General features: G+C 47.6%; 1 protein-coding gene across 1 annotated transcript; it reads left to right on the top strand.

The window, feature by feature from the left end:
- Positions 1 to 569: 569 nt before the first annotated feature.
- LOC132387599 (secreted protein C-like) lies at positions 570 to 18,334 on the top strand. The gene is made up of 7 exons (XM_059959971.1): positions 570 to 656; positions 1,794 to 1,889; positions 3,886 to 3,975; positions 5,084 to 5,179; positions 9,128 to 9,193; positions 9,729 to 9,844; positions 17,708 to 18,334. Exons 1-7 carry the CDS (start codon positions 647 to 649, stop codon positions 17,786 to 17,788), a joined length of 555 nt encoding a protein of 184 aa, XP_059815954.1. The 5' UTR covers positions 570 to 646; the 3' UTR covers positions 17,789 to 18,334.
- Positions 18,335 to 25,464: the final 7,130 nt, after the last annotated feature.

Genomic DNA, 25,464 nt, shown 5'->3' with positions numbered 1-25,464 from the left:
AGACAGAGTGAGAGGGATGATTGAGCAGAGAGTGATGGGGTAAGTGTCCAAGAGATGCTCTGAGAGGTCAGAGAGAAACACTGACAGATCAGAGGCAAGACACTGAAGAGGAATGAGAGAGGAGAGGCAGGAACTGTGACAGGATGGAGAGGGAATGTGGAGGGATGGTGGACCCCACTAGATGAAAGTGGGATGTGCTGGGTGAGTAGCAGATGGAGTCTGAGGAGACAGTGTGGTGGTGAATGGAGTGGAGAGGGACGGAGTGTCTAACAGGAAACAGATGGACTGATACTGGAAGTGTACAGACCCACAGCTGGACAGTGCAGATCAGGAATCAGTGGTGGGGATCATAGAAGGAACACTGATCCCCATGTTGATCCCTGAACTTCGTCCCGACTCCCACTGAAGGGAATGATCAGGGGTGACAGGGAATTGGAAGAGACAGTGGGGAGACCCTGTGTGATGTTGGTTTCTACACGCACCTATTCCTCTGTTCCTCTGACTCATGATGATTGCTTCAGTGTCTCCACTCTCTCACTCTCTCTGTTCCTCTATTCTACACACAGGTAGTTCCACAGGGAAACAGACCGATGGGTCAGTGTCTGGAGAACACACCCAGAAATCATCCTCTGTCCCAGCAGGAGACATGAGCCCAGGTGTGAATTCTTCTGTCTGTATGGATTCAATCTCACACTGTAAAATACAGCGTCTCAGCGATCAGTTTACCTGCTGGATGCAGGGGATGGGGGGGTGAAGGTGGAATGAGAGGTTCCTCTCTCCTCCCTGTGACAAATTTCAGCACCATCCAGGATCACTACAAGAGGGTGTTGTACAATTATAATGTGGGCAGTAATGACCTTGCTCTGAGTTTAGTTCATGGGGCCGGGTGAGGTGAGGTGGTGACCAGAGCATGAGGACTGAGTCCCTTGGCTTTGCTGAGTGATGGATGTGAGTGGTCACTGGGGATGTCTGATTCACCTTCAGAAAGGGTCAGGATCTGGGTGAGGGATGGACAGGGTCCTCACTGAGGGGACCGTGGGGTTGACAGCCAGTGGGAGGGTTATGTGGTCAGTGTCACGGGATTGGATACATAGGCTTCAGGGATCACTGACTGGGTCTGAGCTGATCAATTGGGTAGTGTTAGGATGGGATGGATGACGGATAGGACAATGACCATTGTGTGTTGGGGATGTTGGGAAACACCGAGAGGGCCAAGGCCCCAGTGGCCAGGAGGGAACTCACTGAATACCTGGTGTGTCAATGGAGGTTAGTGATATTGGGGAGTTTCTGAAGAGTTGGGGTTTTAGAGAGCATTGTTGGACTTGTCAATGGAGAATGGTGAATGTTTGAAGTAATCTGGTATCTCTGAGTAAATAGGGTGATGAATAGGGTCTGGATTGTGGTTGGATTTGGGTTGGCTTTGAGGGGAGGAGGCACTGTAGGTTTTACAGAGGATGAGAGAGCAGAAAGAGGTGGAGGATGGAGTGGAGAGGTTGAAGGTGAGAAGCAGATGCAGGTTTGACCATCAGCCCAGAGGAGTCTGCAAGCTGAGGAACGGGTGGTGTGGTTCAATGAAGGGATCTCTCATCACCATGTTTGTTTGCAGAAATTCCCCCTGACTCTCTGAGGAGAGAGACCTGGAGTCATAGTGGTTTGGGAGGGAGAGTCAGTGTAGGGAGATGGATAATGTTGGTTTCTTCACACTCACCATCCCCTTTCTCCCAGACTCATGTCTTGCCTGATGATCTGTTTCTGTGTTTCCACTCTCCTGTTTCTCCATTCCTTTACTCCAGATCCTGGGACTTCCACAGGGAGACTGTTTGAAGGGTCATCCTCTGGAAATTTTTCCAAGAAAACGTCTTCTCTCCCAGCTGGAGGGATAACCTCAGGTACAAAGTCTCATGAAAGTGTGTCATTGAATAACTCTGTGATCGGGAAGGTTTCATGAACCATTTCAAATTACAGTTTATTGTCATTCAATGTTGTACGTGTACAAAGCAAAATGAATCATCACTCCTGTGGGGCTAAGGTACAAGACAAAGTAATGTAGCAATTTTGCCTGTTACCTTGTACTGTTGCCGCAGAAAAAATCCTGACATAGTGATACTAAACGTGATGGTCTGTGCGGACTGAGAGTGTAAAAGGGGGCAGGGAGAGGGGAATCACGGTTGGGACAAGAAGGAAGAGAGGAGGGAGAAAGAAACATGAGAGACATTCTGTAAAGGGGCAGAAATTTGTGAAGTCACCATTACGAGGGAGAAGGTTCCTGGGAGAGTAAAAGGTTTGAAGACAAATAATTCACCAGAACCAGATTGTGTGCAGCCCAGAGATCAGAACAAGGTGGCTGGAGAGATTGGGGAGGTATGAGTAATGATCTTTCAAAAATCAATTGATTCTGGCGTGGTCCTGTAAGAAGGAAAAGCTGTCCTCCACTCCACTGTCACTCCACTCTTCAAGAAGGGAGAGAGGCAGGAGGAGGAAAATTATTGGTCAAATGGGCTATTTCTGCTCCTGTACCGTATGGTTTTCTGGTCATTGGGAAATGGTGACTAGAAGGGGAGGAGGAAGGTGAGGAGGGAGGGGAGGGCAGAAGCGAGAGTAAACAAGGAAATGGAGGGCTGTGTATCAGGGAGAGGAGGGGAGGGAGAATGGTGAGTGGAAGGATGGAAACAGAGAGTGTGAATGGAGAAGTGGGCAGGAAGGAGGCTAATTGGAGTGGAAGTCAGACTGGAGGGGAGACAGGGGTAGGAGAGGGTGCCATAGATCTGGGGGGTGGGGGTGGGTGGAAGAGGTGGGTAACGATGGTGATGCTGAAGATTCACAGGTCCACAGCTGGACAGTGCAGATCAGGGATCAGTGGTGGGGATCATTGAAGGAAACACTGTGGAGACATGTTTTCATCACTCGCCACTGGTGCCTCAAATGTGGTGAATGTTGTTTCAGAAGGGCAGCAAGGACGGAGCAGGAATCTGCGGCAGGATCACTGGCTGATACTGGGCTGATCAAGTGACTGGAGTTGTGATGGGGAGTCTAAAGGATTGGAGATTGGTCATGTGGAGTTTGGAGGAGATGCCTGGAGAAATGTAGCCCAGACGGAGGGTGGGAATACACTGGTCACCTGTTGAATATTGGACATTATATGGAGGTTGGGCGGGCTGTGGTGGTTTTTGAAGTGTTTGGGTATCAGAGGGCATTAGGGGACTTGGTCATCAGAGAATATTGGAGGTTCGATGGGTCTTTCTGAAAAGGCTGTATCATGGGGTGATGAATAGGGTCCGGTCTGGGTTGAATTTGATGGATGTGGGTGAAGTAGTGAGCCACTGTGGGATTTAGACAGAGTGAGAGAGATGATTGAGCAGAGAGTGACGGGGTAATTGTCAAAAGGATGTTCTGAGAGGTCAGAGAGAAAGACTGACAAATCAGGGGGAAGAGACCGGAGAGGAATGAGAGGAGAGGCAGGAACTGTGACAGGATGAAGAGGGAAGGTGGACAGAGAAATAGATGAAAGTGGGATGTGCTGGGTGAGTAGCAGATGGAGACTGAAGAGAGTGTGGTGATGACTGGGGGGAGATGGTTGGAGTGTCTCACAGGGAAAAAGATAAAATGATATTTGACGTTTACAAATCCACAGCTGGACAGTGCAGGTCAGGAATCGGTGGTGGGGATCATTGAAGGAAACCCTGATCCCCATGTTGATCCCTGAACTTTGTCTCGACTCCCACTGAAGGGAATGATCAGGGGTGACAGGGAATTGGGAGAGACAGTGGAGAGACCCTGTGTGATGTTGGTTTCTACACACACCTATTCCTCAGTTCCTCTGACTCATGATGATTGCTTCAGTGTCTCCGCTCTCTCACTCTCTCTGTTCCTCTATTCTACACACAGGTAGTTCCACAGGGAAACAGACCGATGGGTCAGTGTCTGGAGAACACACCCAGAAATCATCCTCTGTCCCAGCAGGAGACACGAGCCCAGGTGTGAATTCTTCTGTCTGTATGGATTCAATCTCACACTATAAAATACAGCGTCTCAGGGATCAGTTTACCTGCTGGATGCAGGGATGGGGGGTGAATGATGGAGTCAGAGGTTCCTTTCTCCTCCCTGTAACAAATTTCAGCACCATCCAGGATCACTACGAGGGGGTGTTGTACAATTATAACGTGGGCAGTAATGACCTTGGTCTGAGTTTAGTTCATGGGGCCAGGTGAGGTGAGGTGGTGACCAGAGCATGAGGACTGAGCCCCTTGGCTTTGCTGAGTGATGGATGTGAGTGGTCACTGGGGATGTCTGAGTCACCTTCAGGAAGGGTCAGGATCTGGGTGAGGGATGGACGGGGTCCTCGCTGAGGGTGACGGTGGGGTTGACAGCCAGTGGGAGGGTTATGTGGTCAGAGTCACGGGAATTAGATACATATGCTTCAGGGATTACTGACTGGGTTTGGGATGATCAAATGGGTAGTGTTAGGATGGGATGGATGAGGGATAGGACAATGATCATTGTGTGTTGGGCATGGTGGGAAACACCGAGAGGGCCAAGGCCCCAGTGGCCAGGAGGGAACTGACTGAATACCTGGTGAGTCCATGGAGTTAGTGATGTTGGGGAGTTTTTGAAGAGTCGGGACATGAGAGTGCATTGTTGGACTTGGCAGTGGAGAATGGTGAAGGTTTGAAGTAACGTTGTATCTGTATGTAGAGATTGTTTTTGTGACGTGTTGAATAGGGTCAGGATTGGGGTTGGAGAGTGTGAGGTGGAGTGAGTGAGCAGAGAGGGGTGGATGTTGGACTGGAGAGGCTGAAGGAGAGAAGATGATTCATGCTTGACCACTAGACCATAAGAGTCTGCAGGCTCGGGAAATGGTGGTGGGATTCACTGAAGGGATCCCTCATTGCCATGTTCAGTTGCAGAAATTCGTGCTGAGGAGAGAGACCTGGAGTCATGGTGGTTTGGGAGGGAGAGTCAGTGTAGGGAGATGGATAATGTTGGTTTCTTCACACTCCCCGTCCCCTTTCCCTCAGACTCATGTCTTGCCTGATGATCTGTTTCTGTGTTTCCACTCTCCTGTTTCTCCATTCCTTTCTCCCAGGTCCTGAGACTTCCACAGGGAAACAGTCTGGAAGGTCATCCACTGGAGATTTTTCCCAGGAAACTTCTTCAGACCCAGCTCGAGATACAGCCTCAGGTACCAAGTCTCGTGAAAGTGTGTCATTCCATAACTTTGTAACCTGGAAGCTCTCATGAGCTGATTCAAGTCGCAAGTGTATTGACGTTCAACCATGCACATCGATATAGTGAAATTAAGCATCATTCCTGTGGGGTCAACGTGCACACCACGGTTCTGCGGTAGTTTTAAAGATGCAATTTTATGTATTGTAATGTACTGCCGCAAAAAAAAGCGAATTTCATGTGTTACGTATTCAGGCAACAATAAATATGAGTTCGGCAAGGGTTTTTTATAACAAACAACACGTTTATTAAACACAGAAAACAAACCCCCCAAAAGTAACCCCCCAAAACACTACTGTAACCGGAAACAGCTGCGGTGCGGCAGCTTAAAACAGTTCTTAAAGCGATATTGCAAAAACAGTTCTTTAAAGTGGTATTGCAAAAACAGTTCTTTAAAGTCTTATTGCCAATACAGTTCTTTAAAGTGGTACTGCCAAAAGTTCGATATACTCACGGTCCATTTAAAGGCAGAGACTTTATAAGACGATTTAGGTTCTCTTTCACGTCGCTTGCTCCGATCCCCGACGTCGAACTTCCCAAGAAGAATTTACGAAACAGAACGGCTTAAAGACACTGACCTTTCCTTCTCCACTACCTTCAATCCTTTCTAGTTAAACCTAGGGATTAACACGAAGATAGTCAACGAAATCCTTCCAAATAAGGATCAAACAAAGGTCGCCCCCGTTTCACCGTAGAAAGCGATTCTCTTCGATCTTTAACTTCAGAACTTCCAATCTTCACTCTCCACTGTCTCGAACTAGCAGAATCGTAAAGAACCTGCTGGCAATGACCTTTTAAACTTTAGGCATTAAATAAAAACTTCATCCTTCAACGAAACTGCGTCATCACTTAAAACACGCAGTGGCATGAAGTCAGCCTGGCAAATCCAGCCACGAACTGCCCCTCCTCACAAGGTGGGGTCTACCTTTTATAACCTGTAAAAAAAACCCGTCACATGATCTCTACTGGCGGGAAAATGACGCCATTCCACCATCACATCACCTCAAGTCCAGTATAACTTCAAACCCAGTCACGTGACAAGGGCACCACTCTCATGTGTCACGAGTACGTAACACATGACATGTAAGTGAAGATAAACCTGATTCAGGTAACAGACTCTTTTGTGGACTGAGAGAGGGAGGGGGCAGTGAAAGGGGAATCATGATGGGGGAGAAAGGCAAGGGGCATGGGAGGGAAGCGCCAAATAGACAGTTTTTAATGATCAATAAACCAATTGTTTGGAATTCGAATGACCTTCCCTGGTGTTTCAGGGCTGTGTGTGTCTTCACCCACACATCTCCACCCCCATCCACCTTAACACTCCTTCTGTGCCACCTGTCCCCCTGCTCTACCATGGTGCTCCAGCCCCACCATCCTGTACTCCCGTCAGATTTACAAACTCACTCTCTGCCTGGCATTGACAAATACAGTACTTTGTAAAATTCTTGGGCACCTGAGCTCTTTATGAATGTTCACTTTACGCCACTTCACTTTTACAAAAGACCTACATTAGGAACCTGTTTTCGCATTACAAGGAGGATTTTCGCTTTTATGAAAATGTTTCCTGTATAAATTAATGGTTCTTTGCTTTCTGCCATTTTGGCTTAAGAAAGGTTTCATAGGAACACTCTACCTTTGTAAATGGGGGGACACATATATACATATATCTGTGCGCCTAATGGCTTTGCACAGTCCTCTATATCGATACACAGTACACATTGTTACGATCCAGCTCTGTCCCTGAGTTTCATGGCCTGAAGGCAGAGAGGTGAATGTTTATGTAAAACACTACATTGTTACTGACACTGTGATATTGAAACAAACAGCAATATCAATATGTTAAAGATGAAAAGTGACCTGTGCAGGATGAGAGTGTATCTGTGAATTGGGGAGTGTGGGAGTTTGGGGGTGCAGGGCATTTAGACAGGGTGTAGATGTGTGCTGGATGGCAGTGGGGTGTTAAAAGGTCTAACAGCCCGGGGGAAGATGCTGTTTCCCAGCCTGGTTCACTTGTTAGATGTGCGGTACAGTGGATGTGAACGATGCGGTCAGTTTGAACCCTGCTTCTGATTAGAGAAGCGTTCACGGCCTCAGGAAATGGTTCACGTTTCCTTGTCTGGAGCCTGGTCCAGTAGGCCAGTGTATTTGCAGCCTCAGAGCACGTTGACTTGGATAAATCCCCAGGGGCCCGGCCTGGACTTTGTAGCAGGGTGGGGAAGAAATAATCAGAAGCCCTTGTGGGGGCATTTGCTTCGTCATTAGCCATGGTGACTGGAAGGGAAAGAGGGATAGTTGGGAAGGAAGGGGAGGGCAGGAGGGAGTGCAAACAATGAAATAGAGGGGAATGTGACAGGGAGGGGAGGGGTGGAAGAATGGTTACTGAAGAGATGGAAGTGGGAGAAATGTATGGGAAAGTGGGTGGGAGAGAGGGCTGAGTGGAGGGGAAATGCAGACTGGAAGGGAGAATGAGGGATGAGAAGGGGGGAAGAGATGGAAGAAGATGGTGATGCTGAAGATTCACAGGTCCACAGCTGGACAGTGCAGATCAGATTTGCTTCATTGCTTCCCACTGGTGCCTGGAATGAGGGGAATGTTGTTCCGTTGTTTAAGAAGGGCAGTGAGGATGTGACAGGGATCAGTGGGGTTCAGGGAGTCACTGGCTGACACTGGGCTGGTCAGATGGGTGGAGTTGGGATGAGGTGGCCAAGGGATTGGGGACTGGTCATTGTGTGGGGATCGGAATGGGTGTCTGGAGAACCGTAGCCCAGATAGAGGGTGGGAACACACTGGACACCTGCTGAATATGGGACGTTGTGTAGAGATGGGGCAGGGCTCTCATACGTCAGGTTACTGGGTGGTACTTGAAGTGTTTGGGCATCAGAGGGTGTTGGGGGTCTTGGGCATCGGAGAATGGTGGTGATTTGATGAGTCTTTGTGAAAATGTTGTATCGTGGGGTGATGAATAGGTTCAGGATTGGGGCAAACACTCAAAATGCTGGAGGAACAGCAGGTCAGGCAGCATCTATGGGGAAGAGTAAACAGTCAACGTTTCGGGCTGGGACCCTTCATCAGGGTTGGGGTTGGGTTTGATGGTCTGTGGGTGGGGGGGGGGAGATTGTGAGGAACTGTGCCTTGTGGACAGATTGAGAAGGGATCATTGAGCAGAGAGTGATGGAGTAACGGTGAAAGAGATGTTCTGAGAGGTCAGAGAGGAAGACTGACAGATCAGAGGGAAGAGACTGGTGAGGAATGAGAGAGGAGAGGCAGGAACTGTGACGGGATGGAGAGGGAAGGGGATCCCAGTTGTTGGACAGAGTAATAGAGGAAAGTGGGATGTACTGGGTGAGTAGCAGACGAACTGAGGAGACGGTGTGGTGGTGTCTGGGAGAGGGAGGGATGGAGTGTCTAGCAGGAGAAAGATGGAGTGAATGGTGCGAGTTGTGTCGGTGGGATGGGGTAGTTTGAGTGGAGAGATTTCCATGACTCAGACAGGAGAGATGGATGGTAAAGAGTGGGGGATGGGAAGTGAGATGAAAGAAGAGGATTGACTAAAGAGGGAGGAGTGAATGACACGGACGGACTGTGTGGGTTAGAGGTTTGAACTTGTGGGAACCCAGGAAGCAATGACTGGAGAACCTGGGCTGGGTTTGTCCACCACACGATCTGGTGTCAGTGGAGGAGATTGTCGAAGAGTATTTTCCTCTTCCTGTTCAATCCCTGAACTTCATTCTGACTCGGGCTGAGGACAATGACTGATGCTCAGGAGGGAGAGTCAGTAGAGGGAGACTGAGTGTGTCAGGGTCATTGAGTTAACTCCTCTCCCCCACCTCCTGTCCCAGTCTGACATCCGAATTTGACGATTGGACTCTGCCAACCGCTTTTAATTTCTTCATTTAATTTCCAGATCCGTTGAATTCCAAAGGGACCAGCCGGAAGCCGTCCTCTGGCCCAGAGAAAGAGACGTGCTCAGGTATCAAGTTTTGTTTGATAGAGGGGAGGGTGGGGGTGTCTTCAGTCCAGTTTGGATCCCAGTCACACCCTGTGACACCGCCCGCGATGATTGGGAGCAAATACAGTCACAGTGTTGGGAGAGGCCTCCTTAAACCCTTCACGTAGTTTGTGTAAATCTCTCAGACCCACCTTTGTGTACAGGTGTGTACAGCTCCTCATTCCACACCTACCTCGCTCCACTCCACCATCCCTCTCTGACAATCTGTACGTCTCATCTCCGAGGGTCACTGATGCTCAGCATTAGACCCGGACAGTCTACCTCCCTGTTCACCCGCTGCCAAAGTCAGCTTACCCCAGCTCCTCCCCAGTCCACTCCATCCCCTACCCCCTCTCCCTCACCCGAGGTTTGTGCAGATGTCATGGTCTTGCATTCTCTGGAGTCAATGAGCCTGTTTCACCGACCTCACCCCCACCACCACCCTCACACTGGGGGTTTGCTGCCTCTGGACCTGCTCCGGCAAAGGTCTGACTGAGGACTTTTCTCAAACTTCCAGTGAAGGGGCTCCCATCAAAGGACGAGTGTGAGGAGATGATCAACAGTGCCCAAGTGTTCATTATTGGGAAGAACAAACTGGGAAACCCCGAGGAGCGAGAGGCCTACATCCGTCAGGTGAGAGATGTAGCCCACATTTATTCCCAGGCTGGAGATTGTGGTTCATGTGGCTTTGGTCATTCCTGTTCAATGAGCAGTGACTATCCCTTCCCGATAAACGGTGAATGACTCAACCCAGAAACGGTGACACCTGAGTCACCGGCAACTCTCTGTTTTCCATCACCACCCAACGTAAGAGATAAGAGCAGAATTAGGCCTTTGACCCCGTCACATCTCCCCTCAACCCCTTTCTCACGCTTTCTCTCCATAACCCTAACCCTCTTATTGATGAAGAAGCTATCGATCTCTGTCATAAATACACCAAGTGATTTGGCTCCACCACCAACTGTGGCAAAAAACTCACCACCCTTCGGCTCAAGAAATCCCTCCTCATCTCAGTTTCAGAGAGACGTCCCTTTCCCGAGAGGTGTGTCCTTGGATCCGGGAGTCCCTCACTCACATCGAAACCCTTTACACATCCGCCCCATCCAGGCCTTTCACTGTCCGGTAGTATCAGTGAGATTTCACCCACCCCCCCCCCATCTTCTGAACTCCAGCCCAGAGACATCAAACACTCCTCGTGTTAATCCTTTCATTCCTGGGATTAATCCCCCCAACTCCCTGTCACCGCTCCACATTTGCAAAGTTTGCCCTTCCCCATTTATCCTTGCTCTGTTCCCAGACGTCACTGAGTTTCAAAGTTCAAAGTAAATTGATGATCAACGTACTGTACGTCTCTGTCACCCCCTGAGATTTGTTTTCTTGCGGGCATACTCAATAAATCTATGGGATAATAACAGAATCAGTGAAAGTCTGCCCAACTAGGGTGATCAACCAGAGTGCAGAACTCAACAAACTGTGCAAATGTAAAAAGAGGAACCAATAACAATAATAAATAAATATCAGGAACATGAGGTGAAGAATGAGTCCCTGAAGGTGAGTCCATTGTTTGTGGGATGCAGTGGGTATTATTTCCCAGATTTAAGGGGGAATCTGAGATCTGTGGATATAATGTGCACGATCATGCACATTGGCAGAAGGAATAAAAGCATGGACTATTTATTAAATAGGAAGGAAATTGAAAACTCAGTGACTAGCGAAACCTCCTGCAGGATTCCCCAAAGGTCCGCCTGTTGCAATTTACAAGTTGAGTCAGTGGTAAGGAAGGCAAATGCAATGTTAGAATTCATTTCAAGAGGACAAGAATGCAAAAGCAAGGATGTAATGCTGAGGTTTTATAAGACATTGGTCAGACTACACTTCGAGTATACAAAAGGTGTACTACCATGGGAGAGGACCCAGAAGCGGTTCCCAAGATTGATATTAGGAATGAAAGGGTTAACACTTTGAGGGATGTTTGATGTCTCCAGACCTATACTCACTGGAGTTTAGAAGAATGAGAGGAGAATCTCATTGAAACCTATCGAATATTGAAAAGCCCAGAGAGAGTGGATATGGAGAGGATGTTTCCTATCGTGGGGAGTGTAGGACAAGAGAAAGGGGTTGAGGGGAGACGTGACGGGGTCAAAGGCCTAATTCTGCTCTTATCTCTTACGTTGGGTGGTGATGGAAAACAGAGAGTTGCCGGTGACTCCGGTGTCACCGTTTCTGGGTTGAGTCATTCACCGTTTATCGGGAAGGGATAGACACTGCTCTCTGCCATTCTGAACAGGGAACAGGAAAAATGTCTTTAGCCAGAGGGTGGTGAATCTGTGGAAGCTAAGTCATTGCCACAGATGCTGTGGAAGCTAAGTCATTGAGTATATGTACAGAGGAGGTTGATAGGTTCTTGACGAAGCAGAACGTCGAAGGTAATGGAAAGAAAGCAGGAGAATGGGGTTGAGAGGGACGATAAATCGGCCATGATGGAATGGCAAAGGAGACTCAAGGGACTAAAATTCCCAACTCTGCTCCAATGTCTTATGGATCCGGAGCCTAAAGGTTGTAGAGTAATAACTTAGGATCTCATTCCTTTTACAAACTGTATGTCGTCAGTAACAGCTCGTACAGTGACCTCTAGTTGTTTGCCATAACACCGTAAAAGATAGGAGCAGAAATAGCCATTCGGCCCATCGAGTCTGCTCTCCCATTCCATCATGGCTGATTTATTCTCCCTCTCAATCCCATTCTCCTGCCGTCTCCCCGTAGACCTTCGATCACCTTACTAATCTCTACTTTATATGTACCCAGTGATCCAGCCTCCACAGCCGTCTGTGTCAATGGATTACACAGGTTCACCACCCTCTGGCTAAAGACATTGCTCCTCATCTCTGTTCGAAAGGGACGTCCTTGTATTCTTAGACTATGCTGTCTGGTCGTAGACTTCCCACTACAGGAAATATCCTCTCTACATCTACTATATCTAGGCCTTTCAATATTCAATAGGTTTCAATGAGATCCTCCCTCATTCTTATTAAACTCCAGAGGGTACCAGCCCAGAAATATCAGATGTTCCTTGTACATTAACCCTTCCATTCCTGGGATCTTTCTTGTAAACTTGCTCTGGACCTTTTCCAATCCCAGCACTTCCTTTCTGAGATAAGGGGCCCAAACTGCTCCCAATACTCCAAGTGCTGTCTGACCATCCCCTTATAAAGCCTCAGCATCACATCCTTGATTTAATAACCTAGTCCACATGAAATGAATGCTAATGATTGCAGGACCCTTCAAGAATATTCCTCAGCTCTCAGAGACATCCCTGACCCTGACACCAAGGAGACGACACACCATTCCATCATCTCTCCTCTGGTCACAGAATCTCCTGTCTGTGCCCCTCTTCACTACCGAGTCTCCCATCACTCCCGTCCTGTCTGACTGCAATCTTTCCCTCTGAGCCTCAGAGCCTTTCACAGTGCTGCTGCTGGTCCCTGCAAGAACATCTCTCGACAGTATCCATAGAGGTGTAGCTGTTAGTGAGGGGAATGGCCACAGGGGAACTGCTGACTTCCTTTACTTTTCCCAGTGGTCACGGAGCCTGCACCTTGTGTGTGACCAGGTCAGTGAGTCTCACATCTGGTGTTCTCAGCTCCCGGATGATGCAGAGTACCTCCATTTCCTTGACCTGGTCTGTCAGGAGCTGCAGCCGGGTGCCCCTCTTGTCATTGTAGTCATCAGGAAGACCGTGTGGTTCCCTGACCCTTACCCCTTGCAGGAGGAGCACTCCACTGCCCTGACGACCACTTTGCCTCCACCACGTCGGGTACTGAGGGTCAGTGGCAAAAATAAAACCTCACCTGTCCCTCCTCACTGATGCTGATCGAGAGATCTGCTCTCACTCCATCAGCCTCCTCGTGCCACTACACTGTGGCTGCTCCGCTTGACCCTCACCTCTCCTCACTGATGCTGATCGAGAGATCTGCTCTCACTCCATCAGCCTCCTCGTGCCACTTCACTGTGGCTGCTCCGCTTGGCCCTCACCTGTCCCTCCTCACTGATGCTGATCGAGAGATCTGCTCTCACTCCATCAGCCTCCTCGTGCCACTACACTGTGGCCTCTCCGCTTGACCCTCACCTCTCCTCACTGATGCTGATCGAGAGATCTGCTCTCACTCCATCAGCCTCCTCGTGCCACTACACTGTGGCTGCTCCGCTTGACCCTCACCTCTCCTCACTGATGCTGATCGAGAGATCTGCTCTCACTCCATCAGCCTCCTCGTGCCACTACACTGTGGCTGCTCCGCTTGACCTTCACCTCTCCTCACTGATGCTGATCGAGAGATCTGCTCTCACTCCATCAGCCTCCTCGTGCCACTACACTGTGGCTGCTCCGCTTGACCCTCACCTGTCCCTCCTCACTGATGCTGATCGAGAGATCTGCTCTCACTCCATCAGCCTCCTCGTGCCACTACACTGAGGCTGCTCCGCTTGACCCTCACCTGTCCCTCCTCACTGATGCTGATCGAGAGATCTGCTCTCACTCCATCAGCCTCCTCGTGCCACTACACTGTGGCTGCTCCGCTTGACCCCCACCTCTCCTCACTGATGCTGATCGAGAGATCTGCTCTCACTCCATCAGCCTCCTCGTGCCACTTCACTGTGGCTGCTCCGCTTGACCCTCACCTCTCCTCACTGATGCTGATCGAGAGATCTGCTCTCACTCCATCAGCCTCCTCGTGCCATTACACTGTGGCTGCTCCGCTTGACCTTCACCTCTCCTCACTGATGCTGATCGAGAGATCTGCTCTCACTCCATCAGCCTCCTCGTGCCACTACACTGTGGCTGCTCCGCTTGACCCCCACCTCGCCTCACTGATGCTGATCGAGAGATCTGCTCTCACTCCATCAGCCTCCTCGTGCCACTACACTGTGGCTGCTCCGCTTGACCCTCACCTCTCCTCACTGATGCTGATCGAGAGATCTGCTCTCACTCCATCAGCCTCCTCGTGCCACTTCACTGTCGCTGCTCCGCTTGACCCTCACCTGTCCCTCCTCACTGATGCTGATCGAGAGATCTGCTCTCACTCCATCAGCCTCCTCGTGCCACTACACTGTGGCTGCTCCGCTTGACCCCCACCTGTCCCTCCTCACTGATGCTGATCGAGAGATCTGCTCTCACTCCATCAGCCTCCTCGTGCCACTACACTGTGGCTGCTCCGCTTGACCCTCACCTCTCCTCACTGATGCTGATCGAGAGATCTGCTCTCACTCCATCAGCCTCCTCGTGCCACTACACTGTGGCTGCTCCGCTTGACCTTCACCTGTCCTCACTGATGCTGATCGAGAGATCTGCTCTCACTCCATCAGCCTCCTCGTCCCACTACACTGTGGCTGCTCCGCTTGACCCTCACCTCTCCTCACTGATGCTGATCGAGAGATCTGCTCTCACTCCATCAGCCTCCTCGTGCCACTACACTGTGGCTGCTCCGCTTGACCCTCACCTGTCCCTCCTCACTGATGCTGATCGAGAGATCTGCTCTCTCTCCATCAGCCTCCTCGTGCCACTACACTGTGGCTGCTCCGCTTGACCCCCACCTCTCCTCACTGATGCTGATCGAGAGATCTGCTCTCACTCCATCAGCCTCCTCGTGCCACTACACTGTGGCTGCTCCGCTTGGCCCTCACCTGTCCTCACTGATGCTGATCGAGAGATCTGCTCTCACTCCATCAGCCTCCTCGTGCCACTACACTGTGGCTGCTCCGCTTGACCCTCACCTGTCCCTCCTCACTGATGCTGATCGAGAGATCTGCTCTCTCTCCATCAGCCTCCTCGTGCCACTACACTGTGGCTGCTCCGCTTGACCCCCACCTCTCCTCACTGATGCTGATCGAGAGATCTGCTCTCACTCCATCAGCCTCCTCGTGCCACTACACTGTGGCTGCTCCGCTTGACCCTCACCTCTCCTCACTGATGCTGATCGAGAGATCTGCTCTCACTCCATCAGCCTCCTCGTGCCACTACACTGTGGCTGCTCCGCTTGACCCTCACCTCTCCTCACTGATGCTGATCGAGAGATCTGCTCTCACTCCATCAGCCTCCTCGTGCCACTACACTGTGGCTGCTCCGCTTGACCCCCACCTCTCCTCACTGATGCTGATCGAGAGATCTGCTCTCACTCCATCAGCCTCCTCGTGCCACTACACTGTGGCTGCTCCGCTTGACCCTCACCTGTCCCTCCTCACTGATGCTGATCGAGAGATCTGCTCTCACTCCATCAGCCTCCTCGTGCCACTACACTGTGGCTGCTCCGCTTGACCCTCACCTCTCCTCACTGATGCTGATCGAGAGATCTGCTCTCACTCCATCAGCCTCCTCGTGCCACGACACTGTGGCTGCTCCGCTTGACCCTCACCTCTCCTCACTGATGCTGATCGAGAGATCTGCTCTCACTCCATCAGCCTCCTCGTGCAACTACAGTGTGGCTGCTCCGCTTGACCCTCACCTCTCCTCAGTGATGCTGATCGAGAGATCTGCTCTCACTCCATCAGCCTCCTCGTGCCACTACACTGTGGCTGCTCCGCTTGACCCCCACCTCTCCTCACTGATGCTGATCGAGAGATCTGCTCTCACTCCATCAGCCTCCTCGTGCCACTTCACTGTGGCTGCTCCGCTTGACCCCCACCTCTCCTCACTGATGCTGATCGAGAGATCTGCTCTCACTCCATCAGCCTCCTCGTGCCACTACACTGTGGCTGCTCCGCTTGACCCTCACCTGTCCCTCCTCACTGATGCTGATCGAGAGATCTGCTCTCACTCCATCAGCCTCCTCGTGCCACTACACTGTGGCTGCTCCGCTTGACCCTCACCTCTCCTCACTGATGCTGATCGAGAGATCTGCTCTCACTCCATCAGCCTCCTCGTGCCACTTCACTGTGGCCTCTCCGCTTGACCCTCACCTCTCCTCACTGATGCTGATCGAGAGATCTGCTCTCACTCCATCAGCCTCCTCGTGCCACTACACTGTGGCTGCTCCGCTTGACCCTCACCTCTCCTCACTGATGCTGATCGAGAGATCTGCTCTCACTCCATCAGCCTCCTCGTGCCACTACACTGTGGCTGCTCCGCTTGGCCCTCACCTCTCCTCACTGATGCTGATCGAGAGATCTGCTCTCACTCCATCAGCCTCCTCGTGCCACTACACTGTGGCTGCTCCGCTTGACCCTCACCTGTCCCTCCTCACTGATGCTGATCGAGAGATCTGCTCTCATTCCATCAGCCTCCTCGTGCCACTACACTGTGGCTGCTCCGCTTGACCCTCACCTCTCCTCACTGATGCTGATCGAGAGATCTGCTCTCACTCCATCAGCCTCCTCGTGCCACTACACTGTGGCTGCTCCGCTTGACCCCCACCTCTCCTCACTGATGCTGATCGAGAGATCTGCTCTCACTCCATCAGCCTCCTCGTGCCACTACACTGTGGCTGCTCCGCTTGGCCCTCACCTCTCCTCACTGATGCTGATCGAGAGATCTGCTCTCACTCCATCAGCCTCCTCGTGCCACTTCACTGTGGCTGCTCCGCTTGACCCTCACCTCGCCTCACTGATGCTGATCGAGAGATCTGCTCTCACTCCATCAGCCTCCTCGTGCCACTACACTGTGGCTGCTCCGCTTGACCCCCACCTCTCCTCACTGCTGCCCTCGGAAAGGAGGTACCAGAGTGTAGGTCACACACCACCAGGTTCAGGAGCAGTTATTACCCTCCAGCCATCAGAGTCCTGAACCGGTGTGGATAACTTCACTCACCCCAGCACTGAACTGATTCCACAACGTATGGACTCGCTCTCAAGCACTCTTCACAACTGGTGTCTCAGTATTATTTATTTACATTTTTTATTGGCACAGATTGTCATTTGCAATTCATTGTCAGTCTGTGTGTAGTTTTCCATTAATTCTGTTGTATTTTGCTGTTTTACTCCGAATTGCATCAAGAAAATGAATGTCAGGTTTGTATATGGTGACAGATACCTTCTTTGAGAATAAATTTACTTTGAACGTTGAACCTTTATGCCTTTTGTTGAGGCAACTGGGTCACCCAGAAACAGCTTTTTCTGAAGCTGCTCCCCTCACCTGGTCTGGCTGCTGGGGAGGGAGTGAACGGGATTCCACTCGACGTGCTGGGGGAGCGGGCGGGTGCGATTTCCCACACTGTCCAGTCAAACCGATTTGCCTGTTTGTGAGGAAGGGGTTCCTGAACCATTTCCTGAAGAAAATGATTCCTGTGGGTGGGGGTGAGGGGCGGATGGTTATTTTAGACGAATGGGAATTGTCTGATTAGGAAGGAATGGAGTTTTCCTGGTGCAGTTCTTGGTGTGGAGGAGAAGGGAATCTCCTGGTGGTAAGTGATGGATTCTGTAGGTGATGAGGGGAGGGTCTCTCTGTTGTCCTGACCCCCCTCACAGTGCGGTCTAACTGTCTTTCTTCACCATTGACACCCCTGTCCACAGGTGCGTGAGATGCTGATGGAACAGCTCCCCTGCAAGCACGTCCTGTCCAAGAGTGAACACGACAGTGGGGGAGGGAATTGAGAAGGAAGGTGTCAGATTGTGATCTTCCAACGTGTCACAGGCTGATGGACGGTGGTGACGTGTGTGAGGTGTTCGTGGGGTGTGGAGTGGGGCACCAGGTGGTGGTTGTGGGAAGATGGTGGGAAATCTAAATGTCAGTGAAATATCTGCATGAGCATGTATCTGGTTGTTCTTCTGTCATCTCTGTAGCTTATCAACAAACAAGTTACTCTTCTGTTAGTTACCGATTTGCATTATTTCTCAGTTCAATGTAATAATGGCTTTAATCCAAGTGATGAAAGACACATTAGTGTTCCTGTAATGTGGCTCCAATTATTTCTGTATTTCTTATGCATCCAGTGATATTGTGTTACTGGAGGATGTACCACTGTTTTACTTCTACATTGATCAGTGATTAAAATTAATACAATAAAGACACAACATTCATGCACATGTTGCCGGATAACTTGCTGATAAAGGAGACCAACCTGCACAGGCTACAGTGGTGGTAATGGTGATAGTGAGGGGAGTCTGAGGTTACCAGAAGGCATAGGAGCAGAATTAGGCCATTCGACTCATCAATTCTGCTCTCCCATTGCATCATGGCTGATTTATTTATTATCCCTCCCATCCCCGTTCTCCTGCCTTTTCCCCATAACCTTACTAATCAAGAACCTAACAACCTCCACTTTAAATAAACCAAATGACTTGTCCTCCACAGGCGAATGAATTCCCCAGATTCACCACCCTCTGGATAAACAAAATCCTCCTCGTATCTGTCCTAAAGAGACATCTATCTGTTCTGAGGCTGTGGCCTCTGGTCCTAGACTCCTCGACTATAAGAAACATCCTCTCCATGTCCACTTGATATAGGTCTTTCAATATTCGATTGCTTTCAATTAGATCCCCTCTCATTCTTCAAAACTCCAGTGAGTGAGGGACCAGAGCCATTAAACACTCCTCATACGGTATCACTTTCATTCCCAAGATTATCCATATCCCAGTGTATCCTCTCATGGACATCTTTATTGTGTGCAACTCCACCAATTTTTACGTCATGTGAAAAAAAATGAGATTAGATCAGATTATGAGGACACTCAGTCCTCGTTTATTGTCATTTAGAAATGCATGCATGAATAAATGATACAGTGTTCCTCGTGAGTGATATCACAAAATAAAAAAAAGGACAAACCAAGACCCACGCTGACAAAACCACATAATTATAGCATATAGTTACAGCAGTGCAAAGCAATACCGTAAGTCGATAGACGCAGACCATGGCTGTGGTTTTAAAAAAGTCTCAAGTCCCAATCGACTCCAATAGTCCGATAATATCAGTCAGCAAAGGGAGAAACTCTCCCTACCACAAACTTCCAGGCACTAACGATTAATGCCTCGGAAGCACCCGACCACAGCAGATTCTGAGTCCGTCCGAAAACTTCGAGCCTCCGACCAGCCCCCCCAATACAGCCTCCCGAATGCCATTCTCTGCTGAGCGCCTTCGACCTCGTCCCGGCTGCCGAAACAAGCAAAGACAAGGTCTCAGAGGCCTTCTCCTCTGGAGATTCTGGACCACACAGTAGCAGCGGCAGCGAAGCGGGTATTTCAGAAAAAATACAAAAAAACAACCCATTTACAGTTTCATGCAAATCATAGAACATAGAACAGTACAGCAAAGTACAGCCCCTTTGGCCCCACATCTGCCAACCCATTAACGTACTCCAGGATCAATCTAACCCTTCCCTCCGACAAGTCCTGCACTGTTCTATCACCCATGTGCTTATCTAAGAGTTTCTTAAATGTCCCTAATGAATTTGCCTCTACCACCACCCCTGGCAGGATGTTCCATGCACCGACCACTCTGTGTGGAAAGAGAAATTTACCTTTCCCCCCTTATACTTTCCTCCAATCACCTTAATATTCTGTCCCCATGTGTTGTCCATTTCTGCCCTGGGAAGAGTGTCTTTGGCTGTCCACTCAATCTGTGCCTCTTATCTATTTTTTTTGTAATTTATTGTTTTATTGAAGTTCATCAAAGAGCTCTATCCAGCATGTATTTACCTTGGTTACATTTTTAAGCGTCTTATTAACATATTGTCACATCTGTAAATACCGATAAAAATCTTGTTTTTCTAATAAGTGTTTCTTTTTAAGCATTTCAAAACTGAACAGTGTTCCTTCTTTCATTATGTTGCAAAGAACTGTTATTCCTTTAGCTGTCCAGTCCTTAAATCTAGCATCCAATTTATTTGGTGTAAAATCCGAGTCATATGCACACCATTTAAGAATTGCAATATCTCCTTCTGGATTATATTCTTTTATAGTAGTTTTCCATATTTTAAGAGTCAATTTCACCCATGGGTTATCAATAGTATTTATGTACCTTTGCAGGTTGTTATCAGACAAAATTTCTTGTATGGGGATGGGAAGTACCCGCTCCTCAATGTTTTTCCATTGAGTGTCATATGATGGGTTACACCAACATATCACAGCTCTCAACTATGCTGTAAAATAATAATCTCTAAGAGAAGGTAGGCCCCATTCCCCCTTTTCCTTTGCTAAATGCAAAGTTTTGAGACGAACTGTAGGCCTTTTACCCTGCCAAATTGAGGGGTCTATGGGAGGAGCCACAGGAGCAGTCAGCAGAGGGGCATGTCCAGACAGGTATACACATAGTTTACCACACAAATATACCTTGATAACGACGCAGACTGGGAGACTGTTTCGTGGAACACCTACACTCGGTCCGCCAGAAAAAGCAGGATCTCCCAGTGGCCACACGTTTTAATTCCATGTCCCATTCCCATTCTGATATGTCTATCCCTCCTCCTCTATTGTCAAAATGAATCCAAACTCAGGTTGGAGGAACAACACCTTATATACCGGCTGGGTAGCCTCCAACCTGATGGCATGAACATTGACTTCTCTAACTTCTGTTAATGCCCCTTCTCCCCTTCTTACCCCATCCCTGTCATATTTAGTTGTTTGCCTGTTCTCCATCTCCCTCTGGTGCTCCCCCCCTTTCTTTCTCCTGAGGCCTCCTGTCCAATGATCCTTTCCCTTCTCCAGCTCTGTATCACTTTCGCCGAACACCTTTCCAGCTCTGAGCTACATCCCACCCCCTCCGGTCTTCTCCTATCATTTCGCATTTCCCCCTCCCCTTCCCACTACTTTCAAATCTCTTACTATCTTTCCTTTCGGTTAGTCCTGACGAAGGGTCTCGGCCCGAAACGTCGACATCGCTTCTCCCTGTAGATGCTGCCTAGCTTGCTGTGTTCTACCAGCATTTTGTGTGTGTTGTTGATAACATCTTGTCCCATTCATTGAAATGATTTTGATTAATCTCAATTGGTAGGGTCTGAAAGAGATATAACAGTCTGGGCAGTGTATTCATTTTAATAGACTCAATTCTTAAACTGAGACTGAAAAAAGGAATCAGCTTCCATCTTGCCACATCTTTCTTAATTTTTTAATGTAAAGGCTGATAATTACATTCGGATAATTTTGAAAGACTCTGTGTGCCTTGCCCAGGGGTATCGACTTTTAATTTCTCTTGGTGGGCTATACTAATATGAAAGTAATTGGATTTTATCTATGTTGATCTTGTATCCTGATAATTGACCATATTGTTCAAAGGATTGCATCAATTTAGATAAAGAGTATGTTGTTTGCCCTAGATAGATCAAAATGTCATCCGCGTAACAAGCCAATTTATGCTCTGTCCCTTTAATAGCAATTCCCCTGATATCATCATTTTGTCTGATGCATTGAGCTAATGGTTCCGGATATAACGCGAAGAGTAGTGGAGACCATGCACAACCCTGTCTCGTGCCCCTTTCTAGGGTAAGACTCTTTGATAAATATCCATTGATTTTAATCCTAGCAGTAGGAGTGTCTGTATGGTTTTAATAATCGTGTCTTGGAAACCAAATCTAAGTAAAACTCTGTAAAGAAAATTCCAATTAACCGAATCAAATGCTTTTCCAGCATCCACGTTTATCACCATTGCTTCGATTTTATTTTTTTGTATATGATCCGTAATGTGAAGTGTCCTTTGTATATTGTCTTGAGTCTGGTGTTGTTGTATAAAACCTGTCTGATCATTACGTATCAGTATGGGTAGAAACTCCTCTAATCATTTGGCCATGATAGAGGTAAATAAACTATAATCTACATTAAGAACGGATATTGGTCTAAATGACCTGCATTCCATTTGATCCTTCTTTCGGTATAGCTGAGATTATCGCTTCCTTCCAACTGGGTGGCATTTGTGCCTTTTTTAGAGCCCATTTCAGTGTGGGGAGTGAAACAGGAATTAACTCATTTCTAAATTCTTTGTACAGCTCTGCTATATACCCACCTGATCCTGGTGACTTGCTTAATTTAAGCCTACTAATTGCAGCTTTTAATTCAACTTCAGTTATGTCAGCATTCATCGTTCTATTTTGTTCTTCGCTTAAAGTGGGTAACTCTAGAGAATTCAGGAAGGTGTCAATTTGGGTTATGCTTCCCCCTGGAACTTTGGAATATAGAGTTTTGTAAAACACTTCAAAAGCTTCTTGAATTTCACTCAGCTTATTTTTTTATCATTTTCGTTTTTGGGTCCCTAATTTTATGAATTGTATTTTCTGCTATCTTTTTTTTCATTTTCCATGCCAGTATTTTCATAGATTTCGATCCACTTTCATAATGTCTCTGTTTCAGAAGCGTTAAGTTTTTCCTGATTTCTTGTGTAGCCAAATTATTTATTTCATTCCTAATTCTTTTAATTTCCCCTAATGTATCCTGTGCCAAATTCAATTTGTGTTTTTTTCTCTAGTTTCTTTTTGTAATTCCTCTCAAGTTTTATTCCTTATTTTTTTCTTATATGAAGATATCGCTATAATTTTCCTTCTTAAGACCACCTTCAGAGTACCCCATAAAATGGGAGGTGAAATCTCTCCATTATCATTAAATTCTAAGTAGAGACCAATTTCTTTTTTAATTTGTTCCTGAAAGTATGGATCATTGAGTAGTCTTGAATTTAGTTTCCAAATAGTATTCTTTGGTTGTAGGTCAAAATCAACAGATAAATATATAGGTGTATGGTCACTTACATCTATTGTCCCAATTCCACAGGTGTTTATTTTGTCTTTGTCTTTTCCAAATGTTATGAAATAGCCTATTCTTGTATATATAGAATGGGGAGCAGAATAATGGTGTAATCAGGGAAAAGATCCCTCCATATATCAATTAACCCAACATCTTCAAAAAGTGTATTAACTTTCTTATGTAAAGATTTTGTTTCATAGGTTTTTCTATTGGAAGAGTCTAAGTTTGGTTGTAATTGTAAATTTAAGTCTCCCCCACATATCAGGAGACCTTCTGTTTCTGTTACCATAATATCAATAATTTTCTGAAAGAAACCAGTATCACTTCCCGGGGGTGTGTATGCATTCAATAGAATAACTGAATTGCCGTCTATATTCCCCCTTACCAGAATATATCTGCCCTCTTTATCTCCCATTTCTAATACTTTTTCAAAATTTAGCTTACTTGGAATAAGAATAGCAACTCCTCTCCTATGTCCTGATTTATATGAGGAAAGAGTGGAAAACATCAAGTTCCTAGGGGTGCAGATCTCGGACAATCTCACCTGGTACAGGAACACCACTGGGATTGTGAAACGAGCCCAGCAGAAATTGTACTTTCTGAGGAAGCTTAAACAAGTATCACTCCCCACTAACATCTTAACTACATTCTACAGAGGCGTGGTTGAGAGTGTGCTGACCTTTTGCATCACAACCTGGGACTCCAGCTGCAGTGCTGCCAACAAAAAAAGCCTTGCAGAGGGTGGTTAGGGGAGCAGAGAAGGTTACTGGGGTCTCCCTACCTTCTGTCCAAGACCTTTCTCAGAATCAATGCCTCCAGAAGACACAGTACATCATTAAAGACCCCTCACACCCTCTCCATAAACTGTTTGTTCTTCTGCCATCAGGCAGAAGCTACAGGAGCATCAAAACAAAAACCACAAGGCTACTAAACAGCTTCCTCCCACAGGCAGGCAGACTGCTAAATAGCTGCTCTACCTGACTCTGCTTTGGATACTTTTAACTTGCACTGGACTCTTATAACTTGTTTTTAACTGACACGTGGCTGTTGTGTTTTACTATTTATTGTTATGTTTATTATTTAGTGTTGTGTTTGTTATGTTATAATTGCACTGCTCCTGGGAAACGCTGTCTCATTCTGCCCTGCAGAGCTGATGTACGGTTAGAATGACAATAAAGTTTTCGAATGTTGAATCTTGAAAAACAGATTAGTGAAGCCCATTCTCTTTAGTTTTTTTTATGCTCATTATCACTTAAATGAGTTTCCTGTAAATATACTACATGGGCTTGTTCTTTTTTTCATTTTGGATAAAATTCTCTTACGCTTGATTGGATTTAATAGCCCATTGACATTAAAAGAAATGAATTTTACTTTGTCCTTAGCCATCTGTATTTATCTGTCAATGTATCATTGAAATTAGAATAAAACTTAATCAATCTACTTCCTGAACAAATAAGAACCAAAAAATGCAAATAATAACAAAAATAGCAACGAACGTGTGATTCCAAGGCTGAGGTCTCTAGTAGATGACCCTGCATTGAGCGAGAAGAAATGGCTAGCTGTGGGGGAGAACCCCTCCTACTTGTGAGTTGAGGGCTCCCATTGCAGTATTCGTAAAAGTCAGTGAACAAATCCATTACACAGAAAAGATTTCCCTGTGTACTCCTCCTATATATCTGCGCGCACACACACACACACACACACACACACACACACACACACACACACACACACACACACACACACACACACACACACACACACACACACACACACACACACACACACACATTACACACATACACATATATGCACACATATATATATTCTCATTTTGGTGGGGAAAAAGGAGTAAGTGAGCAAATAAAGAATAACAACTAAGTAATATAAAATCCACATTATAATAAGTATTTCTCGAGATAGGTATATCACTGTGTACTTTTGCTTCCGTTTAGCTTCTCAACATTTTTAAAGTTAGCCAACCCTTATGGCTCTTCTGAAGGGGATGAGGACTGTCTTTGGGAAACTCCTGGTCTCCTCCTGATATATTTCTCTCGGCCTCCTCCCGTCTCCTGCCTTCTCGATTCTCGATTCCTGCCTTCTCCCAAGTGGAGCGGGATAATTCCTCAGCCAGGCTTTCCCTCATTTTGTTCATGCTGACGGGCAACCCTCTGGCCTTCATGTCTGTAGTCGCCTCTTCCACCGTCTGGTACAACCACGTCCTGTTGTCATAAAACACTCGAAGTTTAGGAGGGTACGGAGTTTGAAATCTAATCTTATTTTGCTTTAGTACTCGCTTTACTTCAGAGTATTCTTTGCGTTTCTGGAGGACCGTGGGGGGGGTGGTGTAATCTTGGTTGAAGTATATTAATTTATCCTCTAAAAACACTCTCTTCTTACCCCAGGCCCTTCGTAGAATCTCGGTGCTGTACCGAAGGAATTTGTTATTGAGCTTGGCTTTCTATCTTGGGTAGGTTTCCGAACTAATGCGTGGTGGGCTCGTTCGACTTCCAGCTCATAGCCGGGGGAAGCTCCAGCGCGTCCCGCAATAACTTTCTGACAAACTCCGTCATAGACGAGTCCTCCGCTCCTTCAGGAACGTTGTA

Source organism: Hypanus sabinus, unplaced genomic scaffold (assembly GCF_030144855.1).
Source record: "Hypanus sabinus isolate sHypSab1 unplaced genomic scaffold, sHypSab1.hap1 scaffold_202, whole genome shotgun sequence".
Classification (NCBI taxonomy): Eukaryota; Metazoa; Chordata; class Chondrichthyes; order Myliobatiformes; family Dasyatidae; genus Hypanus; species Hypanus sabinus.
The sequence above is the reverse complement of the archived record's forward strand: the minus strand, read 5'-3'. Positions and strand labels throughout refer to the sequence as shown.

Coding starts and splice junctions, on each gene's coding strand:
- LOC132387599 (XM_059959971.1), top strand. Junction 1,890..3,885: donor AGCTGGAGGGATAACCTCAG/GTACAAAGTCTC, acceptor TTCTACACACAG/GTAGTTCCACAGGGAAACAG. Junction 3,976..5,083: donor AGCAGGAGACACGAGCCCAG/GTGTGAATTCTT, acceptor CCTTTCTCCCAG/GTCCTGAGACTTCCACAGGG.